The sequence below is a fragment of the Callospermophilus lateralis genome, chromosome X, assembly GCF_048772815.1.
Source record: "Callospermophilus lateralis isolate mCalLat2 chromosome X, mCalLat2.hap1, whole genome shotgun sequence".
In the NCBI taxonomy this organism is placed as follows: Eukaryota; Metazoa; Chordata; class Mammalia; order Rodentia; family Sciuridae; genus Callospermophilus; species Callospermophilus lateralis.
The window spans coordinates 8,109,191-8,133,081 of record NC_135325.1 but is presented as its reverse complement, the minus strand read 5'-3'; the positions used below and the strand labels follow the sequence as shown (position 1 = coordinate 8,133,081).

The following is a 23,891-nucleotide window of genomic DNA, read 5'->3' as shown; positions in this document are numbered from 1 at the left end:
TTTTTAATTTTAAGACAGGATCTCTCTAAGTTGCCTGGACTCGCCTTGAACTTGTGATCCTCCTTCCTCAGCCTCCTGAGTAACTGGGATTATAGGCATGTGCCATAGCAGCTAGCTGTGAATATTTTTTTAAAGTTCTCTTGGCCTCAGAGGCTGTGTAATTGAGATTTTAATACCAAGCACCCATTTTAGAGCTGGTCATGTGAAAAGTCTGTCAGGCACTCAACCATGTCTATAAATAAGAGAAATATTTTTGATTGGTTTGTGCTCTAGTTATTTCTGAAATTCTCTTATATGCCTGAGGCTAATGGCACCAGTAAGGCTAATAGCACACACCGTCTTTACTTTATGTGGTGCTCAGGTGAGGGAGCAACTACAGTCTGCATGGGTAAAGATAAAATGCAAAGTGGTGCAGCTAGGAAAATGTAATACTTAAGAGATTCAATAGAAAAAGAAGGGATATATAGAGAAGCAATGTAACATCTCTGCACATCCCTCGACCTAAAATTTTGCTGTAGGTACTACTGCTGTATTACAAGGTACTCCAATTTTAGTAGCAGAAAATAAGAATCTTTTTATGCTCACAGATACTGTGGGTCAAGAATGTAAACGGGGTATGGCCTGCATGACTGGTTTCTGTCCCATCAGGTCTGGGGCCTCAGTTGGAAAATCTGGACTAGCTGAGGCTGGAGAATCCACCTGGAAGATGGCTATTTCACTCACATATCTGGCTTCCCATGGCAGGGGTACCTGGAAGACTGGGCTCAGCTGAGCCTGTAAGCCATATCTACGTATGGCTTCTGCAGGATAGTTGTCTTCTTACATGGAGACTAGTATTCTAACAAATAAAGTATTAGCTACATGGACTTTTATGACTTGCTTTGGAAATTACATAGTATCACTTCAACCACTGGCCAAAGCAGTTACAAACCTGTCCACATTCCTGGAAAAGAGATATAGATCTCACCTCTTAATAGGAGGTTTATCAAACAATTCCAAGCCATGTTTTAAAACTACTACAAGATGGAATCCAGTTCCCTGTGAAATCACTTATTATTATAGAGCACAATATCCAGTGACCCCTTATTTTTGAATTTTGATGAGTGACTCTATATGTTCCCCATCCCTACTTAGTGACTATTTTTATGCCTAAGGAAGCCAGGTTTAAATACCAGAAAATGTTAGTGGTGTTCTTATGAATGGAGAATGTATAGGCAAACAAACATAATGAAATGGGCTAGAAATTACTTTTGCTCTGTTTCTAAGCAACTCATGTTAGCCAAGTTATGCCAGCATCCAGCTCAAGAGGAAAAAAATCAATTGACTTTCCTATACCTAATAAATACTGAAATGCTGGTGTGTCTTATAAATGAATAGAGAAAATATTTTCTGATAACTATTGTCCTTTCCCTCCCAGGTACAACAGAGAGAAAACATGAACTTAAAAAGATACCTCCTGAAAGACCAGAAACGCTGCCAAACAGAACAGAAGAAAAAGGTATGGAATTAATTCTTCATTGGCACTTCTAGAACAGCAAGAGACAAGGCTGTCTGTCATAATACTAGTTTGTATTAACCATAGAATTTGCTTTTTCTTTTAAATATGGTGATTATGAGTTTGTTTTGATTACTTTTAAGTATCCCATTTTTAAGAAAAATATTTTTAGTTGCAAATGGACACAATACCTTTATTTAATTAATTAATTTATTTTTTTTAAATTAATTTTTATTGTTGGTTGTTCAAAACATTACATAGTTCTTGATATATCATATTTCACACTTTGATTCAAGTGGGATATGAACTCCCATTTTTACCCCGTATACAGATTGCAGAATCACATCAGTTACACAACCATTGATTTACATATTGCCATTCTGGTGTCTGTTGTATTCTGCTGCCTTTCCTATCCTCTACTATCCCCCCTCCCCCCTCCCCTCCCCTCTTCTCTCTCTACCCCCTCTACTGTAATATGATGCTGAGGATGGAACTCAGTGCCTCACACATGCTAGGCAAGTACTCTACCACTAAGCCATAACCCCAGCCCTAACATCCCATTTCTAAGTAAGCAGGAGATGGCTGGCTGTATGGCACTCAATAGGGCCAAAATTTTTCATCAAATGGAAACTAATCAGACCAGTCACTTAACATATTGGGATTCTTCTGTAATATTTTTGCCGTCACCACCCTGCCCATGTCCTAAAGTCAGTGGACTATCAGAATATATCTGACAGTATCTATTCATCGTCTTCCCTGTGCTTAGTGCCTAGAGTGCTCATTCACCCTTTTTTTTAAAAAAAAATATTTTTTTAGTTATATGTGGACACACTGTCTTTATTTTACTTTATGTGGTGCTGAGATTAAACCCAGAGCCTCACACATGCTAGGTGAGCACTCTGCCTCTGAGCCATAACCCCAGCCTGCTCATTTACTCTTGATGGGTAGACTTGGCTTAGTGAAATTCCCATCCAAACAAATGAAAACTTTCTTCCTTGGTCACTGCTGGGCTCTTGATTCTGGCTTAATAATGTTGCAGACACATGTCCTTGGCCAAGATATTGGGGATCAGATGGAGAGTGACACAGGAGTACTGGGGAAAGCAGCTTAGTGCTCACTTTTCTGAAGGTGGTCAGAAATGTCATTGGCAGGGAAGTGGCTCAACACATCTTACACAGTCAGGTTTACAAATGTGTTTGATTCCCACTATGTCGAGTGTATCTCCCCCCAAAATCTGCATGCTGTGAAAGGACTCCTTTTATTAGGTGCCTAATATTTGATTGATCATACATTTTTATGGGAAAAGTGCTGTTATTATTCTGAACAGGAGGTGAGCAAATTCCATTTTAAAAAGCAGTTATTTTGAAGTCATAAGAGAAATGCTAAATTAATGAATACAATTATTTGGAGGTGCTCCTTGGCAGCCTCATGAAATTTTATTGTGAAATTTAATATTTTATATCAGCCCTCTAAGTTTTACCAACATTGCAAGCTATTAAGGATCTATACCTCTTTCTTTCACAGTGAACTGGTAGAATTTGAGTCATGGAACCTCATTGTGAAAGCCACATCTGTGTCACACATCACTGAAAAAAATAGCCATTGAATATATACTAACAAAATCACGTGTGGTGAAATAACCAAACCATCCCCTGTCCTCATGGAGGATACATGACTCGTGTCTAGGTGATAGCCAGGCTCCATGATGAGGGCATCTTCCTACAGTGGCCCACACTGACTGACTTATGGGCTAACTTGTGAGCAACCACTTTCCTTGGCTGGCCAAATGGCTGCACACCCCTGGTCCCTGTTCTCCCATGAGTCCTTGTTCTATGCCACAATGGGTCAAAGAGGCAGAAGTCTCCGTCAAAAGCAATAGGAAAGCCAGGAAAGCAGCCCTGTCCCAAAACTAGGTATGCTCATTAGGGCAGCCCATACCCTCCCTCCCATTCGTCCTGCTGGCTATTAGAGTTCCTGTTCTTGTCCTAGTCCTGTTACCCAACAGGAGTCATACCCCTGCTTAACATGTCAGATGAGCCTTCCTCTGGCACCAGTATGCCAAAAAGTGAGTTCTTAGCATTCCTGGTTGGAGGGTGTTTCCCTATAGAAACATTGAGGGGGTGAACAAGATGAGAGCTACACAGTATCTGATGAGGTGCCAGTCAGCCTGGGCACCCAAACATTGAGTCTAAGTCAACCCAGGGAACCTACCTATGATCTAGTGGGCAACTCTCAATTTCTGTATTTATCAAGAAGAATGTGGATATATGCTTTTTGCCCATACATGGGGCAAGGCTAGTTGGGAAAAGAAAACTTGAAGCTGACATTGAACACTGCCCAGTTTGGCCAGTGTTTCAACTTCATCCCAATAGCCCTGACTCCAAAGAGCCTTGGAAGCCATATATCTTGAGAAATCCCAGTTTACTGTCCAAGTTCAAACTGTACACAAAGAGAATCTAGAAGAATTGTTCTCCCAATGTTTCCCCCTTTTACTGTCTCATAGTCCTTTTTAGAAGCAGACCTGAGAGGTGTCAGGCCTGATCTCTCCCCACACCCAGAAGCAGGTCCTGTAGGCCATTTATCAAACCCATCAACCACCTACTGAGTATCAGCTACGTGCTAGCAGCACAGGCCTCCTAGGGAGATGAGCAGATGTGGGAGAGGCCCACAGCCTAGGGCTGTTTCAAGCATGCAAACACCCATAAAATGTCCCAGTGGAGCCTGTTTATAAAGGGCTGCCTTTAATGCTTAGGTGAGGAAGAAAGTCTTCTTTTGAGTGTGGGTCCAGCTGTTGAGTTGGGAACATGATGGTGTCACGTTTCAGCTAGGTTTTGATGGGTGAATAGGAGCTTGCTGAGGGTGGGCAGTAATCTCCCTGGAGAGAAGGGAACAGGGAGATTACATGGCTTTGTGGGGCTTTTTCTCACTTGACAAGGAATAAGTGATACTCTTTGCTACCAATTTCACCTTCAGAAATGGCATCAGTGATTTTTTTTAAAGCAGGAAATAAGCAATCTGCATCAAAGTACTGTCACTTACACTAGATCCATCTGTTTTCTTTATGCTTTGTTTAACAATGACTTAAAGAAAGACCAGAGAGAGAGCCAAAACTGGACTTACAGAAGCCCTCCGTTCCTGCCATCCCACCAAAAAAGCCTCGGCCACCTAAGACCAATTCTCTCAACCGACCTGGTGCACTGCCCCCAAGAAGGCCAGAGCGACCAGTGGGCCCACTGACTCATTCCAGGTACTGCTTCTCTCTCACCAAGGGGTGGGCATGGGATGGGTACAGGACACGATGAGGTGCTACAGACCTGCAGAGGGAGGGAGAAGGAAAGAGAAAAGGGGATCAAACTTCACTTTTCTACTTTGTAGCAAAATTGCATGAAGATGCTGGCCACCTTCTGTCCAGTGCTGAAAAAGTGGGTGCAAGGTTTGGGGCACAGTGTGGGATTTAGGATTAGCAGGTGAGGCTCAGGCACACAACATCTAGGCCCTTCCTACACACAGGGATTTCCCTGGCTTTGTTAGAACAAGGCAAGCTGTCCAGCAGACTGGAGACATGGGTAGCACACCCACCTTCATCCCCTGGGTGTCAAGCTAACCTCGGGTATGCATAGCTCCCTTACAGCTGTGTCCACTGACCCTGTCACTATTCTGTGGGGCCCCATTCCATACCCCAACCTCCTTCTGCTCTTCACTACATGGCCTGTTGTAGAACCCAGAAGCTGGCATGGCAGAAATCTTCCTAGTGTACATGTCTCTGAGCTCTAAGAAAGACCCTCAAAGTCTTGGGACATGCCTTCTTAAGGGACATATTTGAGATGAAAATTCCTTTATTGGCTGACTGAATGCATGTTTTAGTTATGTGAGATCAGAGTTTGTGTGCATTCTAGAACTGAGGTGCCTACCACAGATCAAAGAATTGTTGAATTCTCTTCACAAGTTTATTGCCAAAACTTTCTATCATTGAATATATGTATTATACATGTTGGTATAATACGCCAGAGCAAGTCAGTGACCCAGAGGTCTTCTTGTGTACTGTCAACACATTGGGGTTTTGTTCTTATAAACTAAATTTGCATGTTGAGAGTTGTATGGGGCTTCTGAGCTCTCACATTTGAGTCAGGCCTCCAGGCTAGAATCTCAGCTTTCCTCATAGGTGAAGTGTGAGTCTCAGCAAGTCATGGTCCCTCTCACCTCACTTCCCTATCTGTAGATTGAGGATGATAATAGAATGCACCTAAATAATCCCCAAATATGAAGCCTCATGCCTGTAAATCAACAATATTTTCAATGTCATTTTTAATTGTTGCCTTTGAACTGGGATAACCTTCAGTAAGACAAAAAGAGCTTGTTTACTTTAAAAATGGTTTTTTAAATTGTGGTAAAATGCACATAACATTAAATGTACCATCTTAACCATTTTAAGTGCACTGTTCAACAGCATTAAGTACTTTCAAATTGTTGCATAACTATTTCAAGAACTCTTTTCATCTTGTAAATCCACAATTCTATACCCATTAAACAACAACTCCCCAATTTCTCCTCCACACAGCCTGGGCAACCACTGTTCTTTTTCCCATCTCTATGAATTTGACTCCTTGTAGATACCTCATATAAGTGAAATCAGACAGTATTTTTATGTCTTTTTTAATGACTGGCTTCTTTCACTTTGCATCATGTCCTCAATGCTCATCTGTGTTACAACATGGCTTATTTACTTTTTTTATTTAAAAAATTTTTTTTGTAGTTGTAGATGGACAGCATGGCTTTATTTTATTTATTGTTTATTTTTATATGGTGCTGAGGATCAAACCCAGTGCCTCACATGTGCTAGGCAAGCACTTTGCCACTGAGCTACAGCCCCAGCCCTTCCTTTACTTTTAATAACAACAACAACAGAAATGCACCCCACCCCTGCTATCTAAATATGGAAGCAGGTCACAGTGTGGATGGTTGAAAGATGTCAGAATCAACCAACAGTGATGGTTGCACACACACCTATGTGCAGTGGAGCCCCCTGCCCAGTTGAGCACAGAGCTGTGGTCATCTCAGTGACACGTGAGCCCACTTGAGTAGCAACAGGTTTACCTGTGTCATTCTTCAGATGTCTACCAAGGTCCAATGCAACAACTATTCCTGGAAATGGCCTTTGGGGAAAGGAATGAGACTTGGCTCCTTTTGAGCTGGTCACACCCCTATAGTCATGCTCTCTTCTACTGGCTGATAGTAGAAGGCTTTTTGCACATGTGCATGATGAGGCCACTTCACAGTCCCAGGGACTAGAGCAAGAGTCATATTAGTAGTGTGGTTGGCCCAGAAGCTAGCACAGCAGAAGGGAAAGGTTTAATAAACCTAAGTGCTTCCGAGAAGAATATGAGCTATTCAATCAGGGAAAAGATATGGAACAAGAAAGGTCGAATTCACTACAGCTGGTGCAAGGAGAGCTGAAGCTCTATGCTGCCAAATTGGGTTAGCCTTTGGGGGCTGCAAACATTTCAGTGAACTTAATAACAATCTCCAAAATATTCCTGCTGCTCCTTCTAAAGATTTGAATGAAAGATCATTTGCATTCTAGAGTTTCCCTTGGCCCTCAGGTTATGGGATAGCTTTGTAAGCTAGGGGAAATGTGTCATCCTGACTGAACTTGTGAGCTCTCAGAGGTTCCATTTACTTCCTGCCTCTACCTAGCTCTCCTCTTATCTTGTTTTCCTAACATCCAATTGTCAGATAGGAGTATGGACCACCAAGGAAGATATACAAGAGGGCTTTGGACAGAAGTCAGTGGGAAATGCAACTTCTTAATGTTGTGTATGTCATCTGAGCAGTGTGGGAGAGAGTAGCCAGCTCCCAGCCCCACCACTCATCTTCTGGCTGCCAGCTGCCAATGCACTAGTTTGCAAAAAGGCCTGGAGAGGAAGAAAAGACCTGAGATTCCTGCAAGCTGGCTGAAGGAAAGGCAGTGCCTACTCTAACTCAGTGGTTCTCAGACTTGGGCAGGCCTCAGGACCAACTGGCAACCTGTTCAAAGCAGATCGCTGGACCCTACTATGCAGTTGCTGACTCAGTAGGTTCGGGGTAGGCCCGAGAATTTACGTTTCTTATAAGCTCACGGCTGCTATTGCTGCTAATGAAGTCAAGATTATGAGAACCACTGTTCTGGTTTCTCCCAAGTTGGTGATGGTGCTTTCCCTTTCTTCCCTGGCCACCTCTCACACACCTGCTAATGCTCCATGACTTCTGTGCCCAATCAGCACGCCCCCCTGTGGAAGCCTTCTCTTATCTCTCACGATTCCTCTCTCCTTCAAATGTCTGACACCATGTTTAGCCTAGTGCTGGGCGCCATGCTGTGCCACTTGGGATGTGCACACCCCCGGACTCCTTTACCAGATTTAAAGCAGATCAAGAGTGTGTTTTGTCATCTCCACATGCCTTACGGTGTCGAGCATATGGTAGTGGCTCATTTAACAAACACTTGTTGGATGCCATGGTTCCTTAAGGGGAGGAGGTGCCAGTGCTTATATTTTGTTCTATTTTGCCTCTCTTCTGTCTTCCTTCCCAGCCTCTGTACAGGCTCCTTAGCATGTGTGTCTTACATTCTAAGAAACCTAGTGTGATCACTTTTAACAGGCAAAAAAAAATTTAAAAAATCAAAAAAAATGTTTATTATTTCTCAGTACTTAATGCACTTTAATTTTTTTTTTTTTTTTTGCTAAGCAGTTGGACAACTGATGTATACACTTACCTCTTAATGAAGTTGTTTTCTTCTGCCAAATTAGTTGATGTAGGAACATAAACTGTATTCAGATTTATGTCACAGTTTCTCTGAAGAAAGGGTATTGTGTGCTGTGTGAACCCAAATCTTTGCCAGAATTTGCTGGACTGGATGGATGGATGGACAGACAGAAAGATGCTTGAACAGAAGGACACACAGTCAAATTGGCAGCTCTTGCTGGGAACTAGGCATCAGCTCCAGCTGCCGTGTCTGGGCCTGAGCTCCTCCTCACCAGCCAGCAAACTTGTTACCACGTGGTATTTTAAAAGAGACTGTCACTTTCTCTTTAAACAGGAACAAGCATCCCTGAGGGAAAAAAGGAATATGTAAGTTTAAGAAGATTATAGTCTTTTTTAGATAGATTCACTTAACACAAATGTATTGAGGGGCTACTGTGTGCCAGCCCCTGCTCAGATGGCCCAGTTCACTTTTTAGGAATTCCATCTAGGAAGATCAGAAGGACACCAGCCAGCAGTTTATGTCCAGTTTGAGCAAGTGGAAGCACACATTAAGGACCCTCAGATGTTTACATCCTTGACCACTAGTAAGAATGTTCCTTCAATTTCTGGAAAAGTAAGTTAGTATGGAATTTAAACAGGGATAAGATACTTCAAAAATTATTATAAGAATTGATTTAAAAATTTAATAATGATAAAATGGATATTCCCCTAGGCCATAATTATAGTCTGGGCCTTGGGGATGTCTTAGTTATTATTTTATAGTATATAAAAGTAGACTGTTCTTATCTCATCTACCTCACCACATAACTAAGGTGTTTGGAGTGCAAAGAGCATTCTGTCTACCCCTATTAACTGTCCATACCTAAATCTGTGTGCCTATATACAGATGAATATATGAGGTTATATGTTTAATAATGTGTATAAAACCTTTTTGGGGCTGGGGTTGTGGCTCAGAGATAGAGCGCTCACCTGGCATGTCTGAGGCTCTGGGTTCTATCCTCAGCACCACATAAAAATAAATAAATAAGTATATTGTGTCTATCTACAACTAAAAAAAATTTTAAAAAATAAAATAAAATAAAGATATTGTGTCCACCTATAAAAAAATACATATTAAAAAAAACTTTTAAGGATTTTTTTTAGAATGCCTTTATTTAACGTGTTTATTTTTTATGCAATGCTAAGGATTGAACCCATTACCTCACACATGCTAGGCAAGTGTTCTGCCACAGCCCATAATGTGTATAAAACTTAATGAAAAATAAGTTCAGAAACCTTTGTGAAAAGAGCTCTTGAGATTTGGGAGAAGGTTACTTTAGAAAACAAAAAGGAAAACTGATGAAATGGTGGAGAGAAGCAGGTTGCCCTCAGCTCTAATTAGTGCCTACAGTGGGAGGTGGCAAGCCAGAAACCTGAGGGCAGAGCAGGTGTGTGGCCTCAAAGGAAAAGAAACAGATTTGTTAATCTTCCCCAACTCAGACATACAAGTTATAATTATATTTCTTTTTCTTCCCAAAGAACATGGAAGTTGGAGCAGGACTTTGGCCCTGAATTGGGGCTGGGGAGCTTTGCCTGTTGTCTGCTGCAAGCTCATGTGTTCTGAGGGGCAGGCAACTGATAGGATTTGGTACCCAGGGTTGTAACTGTTAGACAGGGAGTGTGGGATGAAGGGGAAGGAAGTGCAAACAGGAATGTGAGGAGGAAGCCAGGCAGGCCAGGCTGGAGTGGGAGAAGTTGCTGATCAGAAGGAAGTACAGGAGCTGGTGATCAGAAGGGGAGGTTGTTGCTTATAATTTTATAGATGGGGCTATTCCAAAGATGGGCCTATCCCCAGCAAGGGAGGGCATGAATGTGGGCAGCTGAAGGTGAATGAATGAAGGTCCTAAGGGCTGAAGTGATAGGGAGCGATTTCCATGTGGTCATCATAGATATGCTCAGAAAGATGGCAAGAGCTGGAGGAGAAAGCCAATGTTCTTCAATGCAGTGTCTTCCCATTGTGATCAGGGAGTTGTTGACACTTCATAATAAGAAGGTTCAACCATGTGTAGCAGGTGGTATGAGCCTCAAAAGAGAGTGTTCTTGAAGTGGATGGGGGATGTGACCTTGATGTTGTAGTAGCAGGACTGTTCCATCCTGTGTTGGGCAGAGCCAAGTTAGTAAGTAGCCCTCATATTAGCTGGTGGCTGAAAGCATCAAGATGTAAGTGGGCCATTTGTTGAGGAGAATTGGTTACCAGGGCTCAAACCTCCCAGAGGGCATTGTCCATTGACTTTGGACATGGAAGCTGGCATCAGAAAAGGTAATTCTAAAAGACAGTGGAATGAACTGGCCCAGTGACCTCTTCCTATGCCCCTTGGAGATGACCTGTTGCTTTAAATGTTAATCACATCACATGTACCTTTCCTGTGAAGAGCTGGAGGCCATGGCAAGAAGGTACAGTGCATGGGAAGGTGCAGTGCAATGGAGTTGCATTTTTTTCCACACCAAGTGACGCTAGAGCCCTGTATTCATCCTGTTTTGTAGAAAAGAAGGGAAGTACTTTAAAAAAAATTTAAAAATCACACAAGGCATCACTAGGAATCTTTGAAAAGAAATTTAGAGCAATCGCATAATTCAAACTCGAAATGAAGGCCTGAGCATCCAAGAGCACGTTTCACCTGCCAACTCAGGGAACATTTGCATGTACTTCCACACTAGCTTTCTCTGATTTCAGAGAAACGCAGGGAGGTAAGTGACTGATGAGCTCAGAGGCATTTTAGCTTGAGACAAAGATTAAGTAGATCAATGAAGTATTTAGGGAAGGGCAGACCTTCCTGGTTCCTAGCCATACGCGCGCACACACACACACACACACAAACACACAAACACACACACACAAACACATTTTTTTAATAGATGTCTCTCTTGAGACCATCTTACCAGTATGGGAGTTAAGTTTTTCTTTAGATTGACCAAGGCAACCTGGCTACTTATTCACCACAGGTTTCAACTTAGCAGGAAATATATGTCCAGGTTATGATGTCCCTGAGGTGAATAGCTCCTATATCCACGAAAGAAAGCATTAATAAAATAGACCTTTGCTCTTCTTAGGTATAAAATAATCAATTGATGAATTTTAAAAGGGAAGGAAAAACTGGTGAGTGAGCCTTGCAAATGTTCCCTGAATTGGCAGGTAAGATGTGTGCTTGGCCGCTTTAGGCCATCATTTGAATTTGGATTACTAGAGTGCTCCAAATTTCTTTTCAAAGATTCCTAGTAATGCCTTGTATGATTTTTTTTTTTTTGGAGTGTTCCCTTTTCTACATGTCAGGAATGAAGACATGTCTTCGGAGAATTCAGGAGGGAGGTCTAGGCTAGAAATTATGGAGGGTAGGTATCTTTGATTCATAGATGGCAGTAAAAGCATGGAATGGATGCAATCACTCTAGGAAATTATGGAGAGGAAGAGGTGGAGAGAGTAGAGGCGACTATTTATAGGGTAGAGAAAGAATTAGAAGCTGTCAAAAGGGTAGGGAAAGCAGGTTGTCATGGAAGTTAGAAGAAGAGAGTGTGTAGCAACGACTGATCAGTGGTTCTCATGCCTGGGCATGCATCGAATCATGTGGGGTGAGTTGAAAAGTAGGCATGAAGCCAAGCATGTGCGAACTTACCTTGTAAGAAATTAACTGGACAAAAGAACAGAAAATAGATGCTTGATGTGAATTCAGTGATAAGAAAAGCTTTCTCTGTGTGTTTGTATATATTTAGTTCATTTATTTCAGATATTTGTCAAATGCCTACATTTGGCCAACTCCCCTTCTAAGAGATGGAAAAGTCATTTGGCCAGGCCAGACATAGCTCCTGCCCACTCACTGCTTGCTTGGGCTTTGGAGCCTGGCACACCAGGATAGAAACCCCACACTTCTTCTTACATACCCTTTGACCTTGGGCAAGGTGCTCACCTCCTTGAGTCTGTTTCCCCCTCTGCAAAATGACACTGGAGGGGCTGGAGTTGTGGCTTAGTGGTAGAGCACTTGCCTAGCATGTGCAAGGCACTGGGTTCAATTCTCAGCACCACATATAAATAAATAAAGGTCCATGAACAACTAATTAAAAAATTTTTTTAAATGACGCTGGAAGGCTACCTTGCTCCTTTTTGTCTCCTTTGAAAGAGCTCAGCAGGTAACTTTGATGGAAGAGGGGTTCCAACACAATGGCAAGCAGGTCATGCTCTGGAGCCCCAAGAGAGTAGAGATGTAGCTATCAGACAGCATATCAGGAGCAGCCACCCCTAGAAGCAGCAACAGGTTTGGCACTCTGGGGAGGCTGGGACCTGAGGGAGGGGAGTTGAATTATGGAGCACAGAAATCCCAAAAGGTTGGGGGAAGCACCTTTTCATATTTTAGGGTTGTCTATATTACTTGCTGACATGATTTCATTTGTATGTATAATCTTCTTTCTTTCTACCCACATGTAGACTGAATCCTATTTGTTACAAAAAGAACCGACAGTATTGACAGGATTTAGCCCTGAGTGACATTGATTTTCCTGCTACTGATGACCATAATGAGGCAGTGAAACACTAGGAAGTATTAACACCTTGACACCCACACAGCACAGTACCATTTGATTTCTGTCACAATTCTTCTATGGATTATTTCTCTAAATACTCGTTCTTCAAGCTGCAACCCACAAACTGTTCTTAGAGTTGTAAAATGATAGGTTCTTCTTTGTCCAGACACAGACCAGGAGTTGGACTCAGCCTCTTTAAAGCCCTTTGCACCTCTTTGAGCTTCCAAGCTGAGGCATAGCAGATGAGGTCTACAGACAGCATCCTCTTTTTGCCTTAGAGGGTTAATGGGGCTTGTTGTGCCCTGCATGGGCTCTGGAGGGAAGCCTTCTTCCATGTATACTTAAAGAGTGTACATAAAGAACAGAAATTTGGAGAGGAATTGAGTGAGCAATGCCCATCACCTTCCAACATGTCTTCACCATCTATAAATAGAGAGCTTGTTTGTGCTCATCTGGACAAGGACATGCAATGCAAAGGGACAGCTGCCAGGAAAACCACTCTGATTCCTGTTTCTTGTGCCTCTGGCCTCACTCAGATTGTCCCAACTTAAGTGGGACCGCTTTTGCAATCCCAAAATGCTTTTGATGCCTAGAGACATTTTTGGCCACCAGATGGGCACATAGGGACTCCACAGATCTCAGCAGGGCCTTTGGATCTATATTTCTGGGAAAGGGGAGGGAGGCCCTCCATCTGATAAGTAAAGAAAACTGGAGTTCCTGCTGCTCCTATTTTGTTCTTTCCTGATGGAAAGATCCAACCTCCACAAAAGTCACATGCATCCCGGGGCAGAACGCTTCTGAAAGACTGACTTCACATCTGCCGTCTTCACAGATGGTCCAAACCCTCTTGTAGTTGTTATTTTGAGAGGAAAAAAATCTCTTGGAGCATAGAACATGTACATGTGGATGCTTGTCTTTATTATTGCCATCCCAAGTATAGTGGGGAAAGATTGGCCTGGGCATCAGAAACCTTCCATCTGGTTTCAGCTCTGCCACCAATCAGCTCATAGCCCTAGGCACATCCCTTCCCTCCACCGAGCATAGGACCCTTGCCTGTAACAGAGTGGGGCTTGATCTGGGTAGGGCTCTGCCCAGCTTCATGGAGTCGAGGTCTGATATTCCAGAGTGGGCAGCAAAGAGGAGTGCTCACTTGCATTGACTGTAAATCTTCAGGTTCATTATTGGACTGAGACCTTGGAGGTGAGCGGTGATTCCTCCTGACTTTACATTAGAATGGGGTGATAAATAAGTTTGCTGAGTGGGAGAGAGAAAGAAGACAGGATGATTCAGGTGGTTTCTCTGTGGGCTCACATTTGACCTCTACCATTGTCCATATGAGTGGACAGCTCCTGGGGAGGATGAGAAGTGGTAAAAAGATAGAGGATGCATAGCATGTGCGACAGTGGTTGCCTGCACATAAACAATGGGGCTTTTCTATTTCTTTTCCTTTCTTTCCAACTTCTTCCCCTCCTCCATAAAATGTTTTAGGCAGTTAAAGCCCAAACATTTGCATTATGGTAGTACATCCTTTTGAGGGAAAGAGGGACTGCAGAAAAGAGTTACCATATGGACTTGGAATCTTATTCAGTGAGAAGGGTGGAGCCATTCTTTCTGCCATCTTCTCTACTCACCTCCAGAAGGTTTGTGGGTCCTTTGTAGGATTTGTTGTTGTCGCTGCTGTTAGTGCTGCTGCAATTTGTTTGCTTGCTTGCCTTGGCTTCTTGCGTACTTCAACACCTTTTCCATGCCACATGTCTTGGCTTAACTGTCCCAACTTGGGCTAAATTGGGCCATGCCACTGGCTGAGTTCACATTCTCAAGGGATACACACTGCATCTTCCACATTCCCGTCAGTGTGCAAGCCCCATCTTAGGTCTCAGATCTAAGTGGGAAGAACAGGCCCCTCTGGATGCATGATTTTTGTTTATTATTAGGACTTCTTAACTCGGGGAGCAAAGATAATTTACCCAGCTGGCAGTGAACTGAGGTGACACAGGCTGCCCGGCATCATTGATGACTCACTGTCCCCATGGCCATATCCCTAGCCTGGAAGACCAGGAGGCTGATTAATACAGCAGCTTCAAGAAGTGGTCAGCAGCCTTAGCTCTGCAATTAGACTTAGGCTCAACCCTTATTGCCAAGTGACTTAACCTTCCTGACAGTTGTCTTTCCTATAAAATGAAAATCCGGATGTCACAGGTGGAGTTCCCCAGGAAGCAGACCCAGAGCCAGCAGAATATGAAGATTTGTTTTAGGATTCCATACCCATGTAACGGAGAAGGAAGCATGATTGGGCAGAGGGAGAAGTCAAATTGTGATACTTGCTCAAAAAGCATCTGCCAAATCCAAAAGGAGCTTTGGAACTAAAATGGCCCATCTGAATTGTCCCACATTGCACTGAAATTGCTGAGACTTTTATATGGTGGGGTGTGAGCTGCCCTACAAGGAGGCTCTCTACAGTTGAGAGAGTCCCTGGAGGGCCAGTAGCTGGAAGCCACCCAGTGACAGCATTCCAGTGAGGAACCCACCCCTGAAGGGGTTCGGGACATAGTGGATACTTCCAGGGGTGGTAGTGAGGATGGAATACTTAATACCTGAAGGATGCTCTTCTAGTGCCTGACATATGGTAAACATTCAGCAAGCAGTAGCTGCTGCTGTTATATCCATGGGTTGTACTTTTCCTTCCTCAGTTCCCTCAACCGTTCAGTCCCTTCTCTATGATTTAGCCTCCCTGTACAGAAAAGTAAGGAGACTCTTAGCTGCGAGTTGTCTATTCAAGCCACGTGTTTTAAGTGTCTGTAACTAAAGCTGCTAAGAAAAATACACAAAATAGCTTTATTTTAATTTCAAAATCAGAAATGAGCCAGGATAACTTTGTTCTGAAGCCTTTGGATAGATGGTGCTAGGTATTGCCAGCCTTCTACTATGTTCTTTTATTTAACAGCTGTGACCATAAAACCCATCAAACAAAAACACTTATAGGAACTGGTAAATGATAGAAGGATGGGCTTTTTCCTCTTTCTTGGAGTTCAACAACACCCTGTTTTGCCAAAAAGAACCCTTGTGTTGGGCAGACTGGGGGAGAATGGGCACTATCGGGGGCTGTATCCTCATTGGATGGCAGCCACTCCAGACATGTGCTTCTGTGAATTTCAGAAATTCTGGTATTTTTTAGAACTGAAGTTCATTAGCATTGTTGTAAAGAGGCTATAAATACAGTGAAAGGCATTTACAAATAGACATTGTAAAATGCTTACACACCCACAGTCTGAGCACTGTCAAAACACCAGCTGCAGCTCCCCTACTTGGAAGGATCAGAACCTTTTTTAAACTACACCTACTGTGTTTTCAAAATAGGCTAGCTTCTGGCCCTACATAGATCATTTCCACTGAAGCTTGTGTCTGGCTCTTGGCATGAAGGATCAGGGCTCAGTTATATATGAGCAAGATCTCAATCTCTTTTCTGTCAGAATGTAGCTGGTGCTTTAGAATCTGGGGAGGAGTCACTAGGGGATGATTAGTTTTTATTTCTTCAGGGTGGTCCTTCATGGTTCAGGGTATCAGACCATCTGTACAGAGCCTGCAGGCTAATCCCAGAGATATGAAACTCTTCCCTGGCTCACCCAGGACACACCAAATGCCAATTGAAGAGCAGCCACTTTGGCCAACTTCTAGTAAATGACTTTTCCTTTTTATTCAGAACCACCAGAACAGCACTCCCCAAATTTGGGATTGAGCCTCTAGTAGCTATAATCAGTTTACAGTTTAGTTTTACATTTACACTATGTTCTTTATAATTCTAATAGTTGTAAAGACAAAATGCCCATATAGCAATAGTTGTCCATTGACAGCCACAATCCAGAAATTTTTTTTTTTTTTTTAGTTTCTTTGGAGTTCTCAGAGTTGTTATTTGCTTAGGCTACCATAACAAAATACCACAGACTGGGTGGCTTACACAACAGAAATTTATTTTCTCATGGTTGTGAGCACAAGATCACACTAAGATCAAAGTGTCAGCAGGATTGGTTTCTCTTGAGGCCTCTCTTCTTGGTTTGCAGGTGGCTGCCTTCCCTCTTGGTCCTCACAGGGTCTTTTCTCTGTGTATCCAAACTCCTCCTCTTATAAAAACACTAGATTAGTTTATGGCTCACCCTAAGGACCGCATTTTAACTTAAAGGCCCTGTCTCCAAATGCAGTCACATTCTGAGGTATTGGGGGGTTAGGGCTTCAACATTTGAATTTGGAGGGGACACAATTCAACCAATAACAGACATAATCTAGGGGATCTCCAAGAATTTGTTTTTCATTTAAAAAGTGTTGAGACGTTACTCAAGTGTGAGAAGTGATTTGAGAATGAAGGTGCTGTGGTCTGAATGCCTGTCATCCTCCAATTCACCTATTGAGATCCTAACCCCCAAGGTGTTGCATTAGGAGGTGGGACCTTTAGAAGGTGATTAGGTCACAAATGGCATTAGTGCCCTTATAAGAAACCTTTCAGCTTTTACCACTTGAGGATGTGGTGAAAAGATACCATCTATGAATCAGGGAGCAGCCCTCACCAAACCCTGAATCTGCCAGCACCTTCATGTTGGTCTTCTAGGCTCAGAACTGTGAGCAATAAATTTTTGTTTATAATCCAAGCTACCAGTTTACAATGGTTTGTTGTTTTTGGTGGTGCTGGGGATTGACCCCAGAGCTTTGTGCATACTAGGCAAACACTCTACCAACTGAGCTATATTCCCAGCCCAGTTTACAGTGTTTTGTCAGCCTAGAAGAACTAAGATAGGTTAGGAAATCAAGAATGCACCCAGACCTGATGGCACATGCCTATAATCTCAATGGCTTGGGAGGCTGAGGCAGAAGAATCGCAAGTTCAAGTTCAAAGCCAGCCTCAGCAATTTAGTAAGGCTCTAAGCAACTCAGTGAAACCCTTTCTCTAAATAAAATATTAAAAAGGGCTGGGGATGTGGCTCAGTGGTCAAGTACTGAGTTCAATCCCTGGTACCAGAATGCAACTTATCCACAGGTTATTGTCTAAGGTATAACAAGGTCCAGACAGATCATAATGTTTGCCTATTCATTTACAGGAACTTTTTTGGCATACCTACATGTACAGAGCTTGAACTGGTAGGGGATAAATGACAAAGCCCACTTCTGAAGATTAAGTGAAGAAGATCACTAGGTACATAGATCTCATATATGGAATCTAAAAAAGTCAAACTCAGAAATAGAGAGTAGGATGACAGTTATTAGTGGCTGGTGGAGAGGACAGGTAGACAGGGAAAGAGGAGACATTGGTCAATAGGCACAAGTTTCAGTCAGGGAGGAAGAATAAATTCTAGTGATCAATTACACAGCATGGTGACTATATTAATAATAATGTGTTGCAATCTCAGAACAGCTAAAGAAAGGATTATAAATGTTCTCGCCACAAAAAGATGATAAACAGTTGAGGTGATGGATATGCTAATTAGTGTGATTGATCATTCTACAACATATGTGTGTATTGAAACATCACATTGTATGCCATAAATATGTATGATTGTTGTCAGTTAAATAAAATAATATTTGAAAATAAATTAAAAGCCAGATCCCAAAGAAAAATAAATACATATAAAAGAACAAAATAGTTGAGAGTGACAGTAAAAGGGAAATAAGGGCAGAAAAGTAATAAAATCCAAGATATGATGAGCACAGTAATACATAACAGAGTCTTCCAACAACCCCTCAAGATAGGCTCATGTTGGACTGGAAGCTTTCAGCTGTCAAATCAAAGAGAAACACAGCTTCTTCAAGATCCATGGTTACCAGAATACACAACTAAACTACACGTTCAGAAGCAGCTGCGTTGTTCTGAGATGTATGTGATTAACTTAGGAGCAAAATTCCTTCTCTCCGATAGTCCCTCTTATTTACTGCTGAGCCTCCCACCAGGATGTCACCTCAAACCATCTTCCCTCTTGACCAGATAAAGCAAGCAAAAAACAAACACAAACAAGGAAAACAACAACAAACCCAGCCTAGTGGAATTAATTAGTCCCACTGTCTGAATGACCTTTCTCCCCAGGCAGGATATGTGTAAATTCTGCTTCTTGGTGTGTTCCAAAATGGTTAGGACTGTCTGGCTGTGAGTATAACTTGAGTTGAGTCTGTGAGTTCGGAGGATGAAACCACCAAATCCATCAAGCTCTGTGGCTAACAAATAATAATATTAAAGGACTCTCAAGAAATTATTCTATTCTATTTGGGGAAAGGAAGACATTTTAAAATGATAATGATCCTTTCCTACTAATAATTCTGCATTTTTAAAATATTTCATCCCTGAGTACCCATGGGGGAATCATTTCTAAGAACCCCCTCCAAGGATACCAAAATTATTGGAAGCTTAATTCACTTATATAAAATGGTATTCTATTTCCATTTAACCTATCCTCTTTTGTACTTTAAATCATATCTAGATTACTTATAATAACTGATACAATGTAAATTCCATGAAAATAGGTGTTAAATTGTGTTGTTTAAGGAATAATGACAAGACAAAAAAGTTTGTATGTGTTCAATACAGATGCAGTTTTTATACTGAATATTTTTTCTTTTCTCAATATTTTTGTTTTTAATTGACAAGTCATAATTTTATATATTTATGGGGTACAGTGCAATATTTCAATATACATATAAAAGGTGTAATGATCAGATCACAGTAATTGGCATATCTACCACCTCAGGCATTTATCAATTTTTTGTGTTGACAGCATTAAAAACCTATTAGCTATTTTGAAACATTCAATTAATTTCTGTCAACTTTAGTTATCCTACTATGCTATAGAATATTAGAAGTTCTGGGTACAGTGGTGCATGCCTATAATCCCAGAGGCTTGAGGCTAAGGCAAGAGGATTGCAAGTTCAAAGCCAGCTTCAGCAACTTAGCAAGGCCCTAAGCAACTCAATGAGATCCTGTCTCTAAATAAAATACAAAAATGAACTGGGAGCCGGGCACGGTAGCACACGCCTGTAATCCCAGCAGCTCAGGAGGCCGAGGCAGGAGGTTCTCAAGTTCAAAGCCAGTCTCAGCAATGGTGAGGCGCTAAGCAACTCAGTGAGACCCTGTCTCTAAATAAAATCCAAAATAGGGCTGGGGAATGTGGCTCGGTGGTTGAGTGCCCCTGAGTTCAATCTCCAGTATCTTAAAAAGGGGTGGGGGTGCTGGGGATGTGGCTCAGTGGTTGAGTGCCATTGAGTTTAATCCCCATCACAAAAAAAAAAAAAAAAAAAAAAGACATCAGAAATAATTCCTCTTATCTAACTGCACTCCTGTACTCTATTAATCCTCCTCTCCCCACCTCTGTCCCCTCCACACCCTTTGCAGGCTGGAAGACAGAATTTCATTCCTCTTATGACTGAATAATACTCCATTGTGTACGTGTGTGTGTGTGTGTGTGTTTATACCACATATACTTTATGTATTCATCCATCAATGGGCACAAAGGTTGATTACATAACTTGGCTATTATGAATAGTGTTTCAATAGACATGCAAATACAGATGTCTCTTTGACATAACAATTTCATTCCACTTGACTGTCGGGGTCCAGCCCCAGCGGGGTCCAGGGAGTCCTGAAGGAGGAGTGGCGTCGGCGAAATGATGTGACAGGAGTCGTTCCGTTTGAGCAATCTCCAGAGAGAGAGCTAAAACTGCTTTCTCTGGGTCCCCTTTTTATTACAATTTTTCTCATCATTATAGATTCAGAATACGTCATTGGTTATATAATTTAAAACTTTGCCAAGACATGACATTTCCTTAACCATGATTGAGAGCACACCGATCTACATTTTTCCAGGATATGACCCCCAGCCATACAATCATCAAAGTACAGAATCATCAATAAAACATGTCACCAATTTACATCCTTCAGATTTTCCCAAGATTTACTATTTTTCCCAAGATATGTTATTTCCTTATTAACTAATGCCAAACTACGTAACCAGACTCTAAGTCTCCTAGCCAATCATTAACCCAAAGTACACTTGTACTTTATTTTTAATCTAAAATTCCCATCTAAAAAGTCCCTTTAAATCTTATATTTAAAATATCTTAAAGTGTATGAATCATCCTTAAAACATATCAGAAACCTATACAACTAAAGACTTAAGAATTTCTAAACTTAAGAATCTAAATAAAATAATATTTTTAACATTATTCTAAAACTGTGTCTTATAAAGCTGTTTTAATTAATTCCTAAATTTATTCTCATAAAACTGGTTGAGCTGCTTTCTCGAAGAGTTTCTTTGTTTCTCAGTCAAGGTACACTAGTTCTCAAAGAGTTTGTTTCTCAGTCAAGGTGCACTAGTTTTCAAAGAATTTGTTTTTCAGAGGATGATTGTTGTCCATTATTAGGTTTGTCCACAATGTACTAAGATAGAAGAATAGCCTTTTACTTTGTCCTTGATATGCTGAGGGGTGGGTAGAACGGCCTCCAAGGCATGAACTACCTGTTCTGTTCTAGCCATCTGAAATTTAATTTGTTTGGCATTTAACATACTCATGCCTCCTGTGAGAAACATAAGCATGAAAATGCAAAGTCCCAATTACATAAAAAAGGGTCTCATGGTTTCGGTTACCCACCAACCAGCGTGGCTTTGCCAGCATTCATCCTCACTGTGACCCTGTCAAGACAGTGGGAGAGCGGCTTTGCCAACACTTTTTCTCACTGTGACCCTGTCAAGACAGTGAGTGGGGGATCGCCTCCACCACTTGGCTGTATATATGATAGTTCTAGTTTTTTGAGGAACCTCCATACTGTTTTCCATGGTGACTGCACTAATTTACATTCCCACCAATAGTATATGACAGTTCCTCTTTCTCCATGTCCATGCTAGCATTTCTTATTTTTTGTCTTTTTGACAATAGCCATTCTAACTGAGATAGGATGAGATATTATGGTTTGATTTGCATTTCCCTAACAATTAATGATGCTGAATATTTTTCTCATAAGCCTGTTGGTCATTTTTCCTCTTCTGAGAAATCTCTATTCAGGTCGTTCATTCATTCATTTTAAAAATCAGATTATTTGTTTTATTGTTGTTGAGTTATACAGTCTTAGATTGGTTGAATCCATAGATGCAGAACACACTCATATGGGGGATTGACTGGACCTTCAAATTACTCGATGCTAGAGCCCTGACAATAAAATGCATTGAAATGTATTTCTCCTTCCCACCCCTTCAGTTGGCTCAGGATCTCTTTGATTCATTGGCCCTGAGCTGTGGTGGCCAGGGAAATGAAGAAAGAGTCTGCAACAGAACCCTTTTTGGGGGGCTCCACAGTCAAAGGAAATTGGGTAAGGCAAGAAATAAAGGTCCTTTTATGGAGCCCAAGTTATTTCGCCTTTTCAAGTTCAGTAGATCATTCTCTGCCTAAACTTGTATTTCAACCTAGCTCTGAAAGGCCCAGTAAGTCCCATAGTACACACTCATTGAATAGTATTCCGGTGATATTGCTCTTAGTAGAGACCATGCCCTTGGGCCCAGCCCTGCTCCCACAACCTCCTTGCCCTCCAAATTTACAGGTCTTCTACTGCAGCCTTCCCTCCACCACCCACTACTTCCAGGACTCACCAGATACACCAGGACATACCAGACACAGCAGACTCTATCACACCCGGCCCAGCACAGCCTGGCCCTCTCCAGCCTTGCCAGCTTTTTTCCTCTTGCGTCTAAGGACCCCTGGGCACACGTGTACCCTCACCTACCTTTGAGTCCCTGCTCAGTTATGCCTTTTACAAATATGTCCTCTTTCCCTTTTTCTCCAAGGCCCAGCTATAATGCTGTCTCTTTTGTATGCCCTCCATCCGGGGCCATACAGATCCTCTGAACAAACCCAGGACTGTGGCATACCTGTATTGGGCATGCCTATACCATATGTGCTTGTGGTTTTTTGTCTGTCTCTCCCATTTAGACCATGCTCCTTTCCAGAGTAGGTACCACCTGACTTGGCCCTCTCCAAACCCCCAGTACAGTAGGTATTTGTCAAATGCTTGTTGAGTGACTGTTCCTCCTTGTGTAGTTGAGCTTCAGGCCATAGTGACCTTCAGGAGCTATGAGATGGACTATTTCTGTTGCTTTCCTGGGAACAACTGCTCGGCTTCTCCTTCTCATTTTATGGGCAAGAATCTTTTCCTGTTTCACTGCCATCACAGCCCTTGGATAATCTTGTTCTGGGCTCATCTCCCTGAAAGGGCCAAAGAACTGCCCTTTTAGAAGAATTTGGAAGAACCTTGTGCTAGTGTATGAGGAAGTTGGGTTTCTTTCTCATTGTCTTGAAGGCCTGTTCCCATCCCAAACATGTGCTGCTTCCAGCCCAGATACAGGAAATCACTCGTGTCCTGATGGGCACAGGGGCACCCACCCAGGAGCCATCTAATTTTACAGACCTATGCCCTTGTGCCAGCTTTCAGACTGCCAGATCTCAACTCGACACCTTGTGCCTGTCAACAGCCTGGCTGGTGCCTTAGCCCCAGGCCAGAGAACCTTTTCTTCAAGGTTAAAAGTAGCTGACCTTTGACAAGCAGCATTGGCTAAATTCCATGTTCCTTAAAAGGGAAGCTCCCAGTTTGCCAGTGCTTATTTGGCCATGGGGCGGGAGCGGGCCTCTGTTGCACCCTGTGTATCCAGAGGGAGGGTTTGTGGCTGAAGGTGCGTTGGGGAGCAGTCATTAAAATAGCCATCTTCAAATCTATGTGCAGGAGAGGGGGTTATTCAGTCCATTCCCAGATTGTACCACGGCCTATGTGGCTGGACAGCTCATTGGCTCCCAGTGGCTCCCTGTGGCTCCGTCACAGGCAACAGTGCCACTTGCCCCGTGCACAGCACCCTCCTTAACATGTATCCAGCAAGAAAGCTCACAGAATGACGAGAACACATACCGATTATTAAATGTCTGGACTTGTGTTTTTAACGTAGGGGTGACGGTCCAAAGATTGAATTGACAGGCAGTACGCTAGCCAGCATCCTGGACAAGGATCTCTCGGATCGCAGCAATGACATTGGTGAGTAAAGACATTGTTCTGCTTTCATTCCAGAGTTGGAAAGGAATTACAGATCCTTGTTTC

At 42.3% G+C, this 23,891-nt stretch overlaps 1 protein-coding gene across 4 annotated transcripts in view; it reads left to right on the top strand.

The window, feature by feature from the left end:
- Positions 1–23,891, top strand: part of Sh3kbp1 (SH3 domain containing kinase binding protein 1) — a 338,974-nt gene that overhangs the window by 275,714 nt on the left and 39,369 nt on the right. For all 4 annotated transcript variants that reach the window (XM_077106294.1, XM_077106292.1, XM_077106291.1 and 1 more), the window contains 3 exons: positions 1,418–1,498; positions 4,583–4,742; positions 23,743–23,828. In XM_077106294.1, coding sequence (XP_076962409.1) covers positions 1,418–1,498; positions 4,583–4,742; positions 23,743–23,828 — 327 coding nt within the window. The remainder of the gene's footprint in view (positions 1–1,417; positions 1,499–4,582; positions 4,743–23,742; positions 23,829–23,891) is intronic.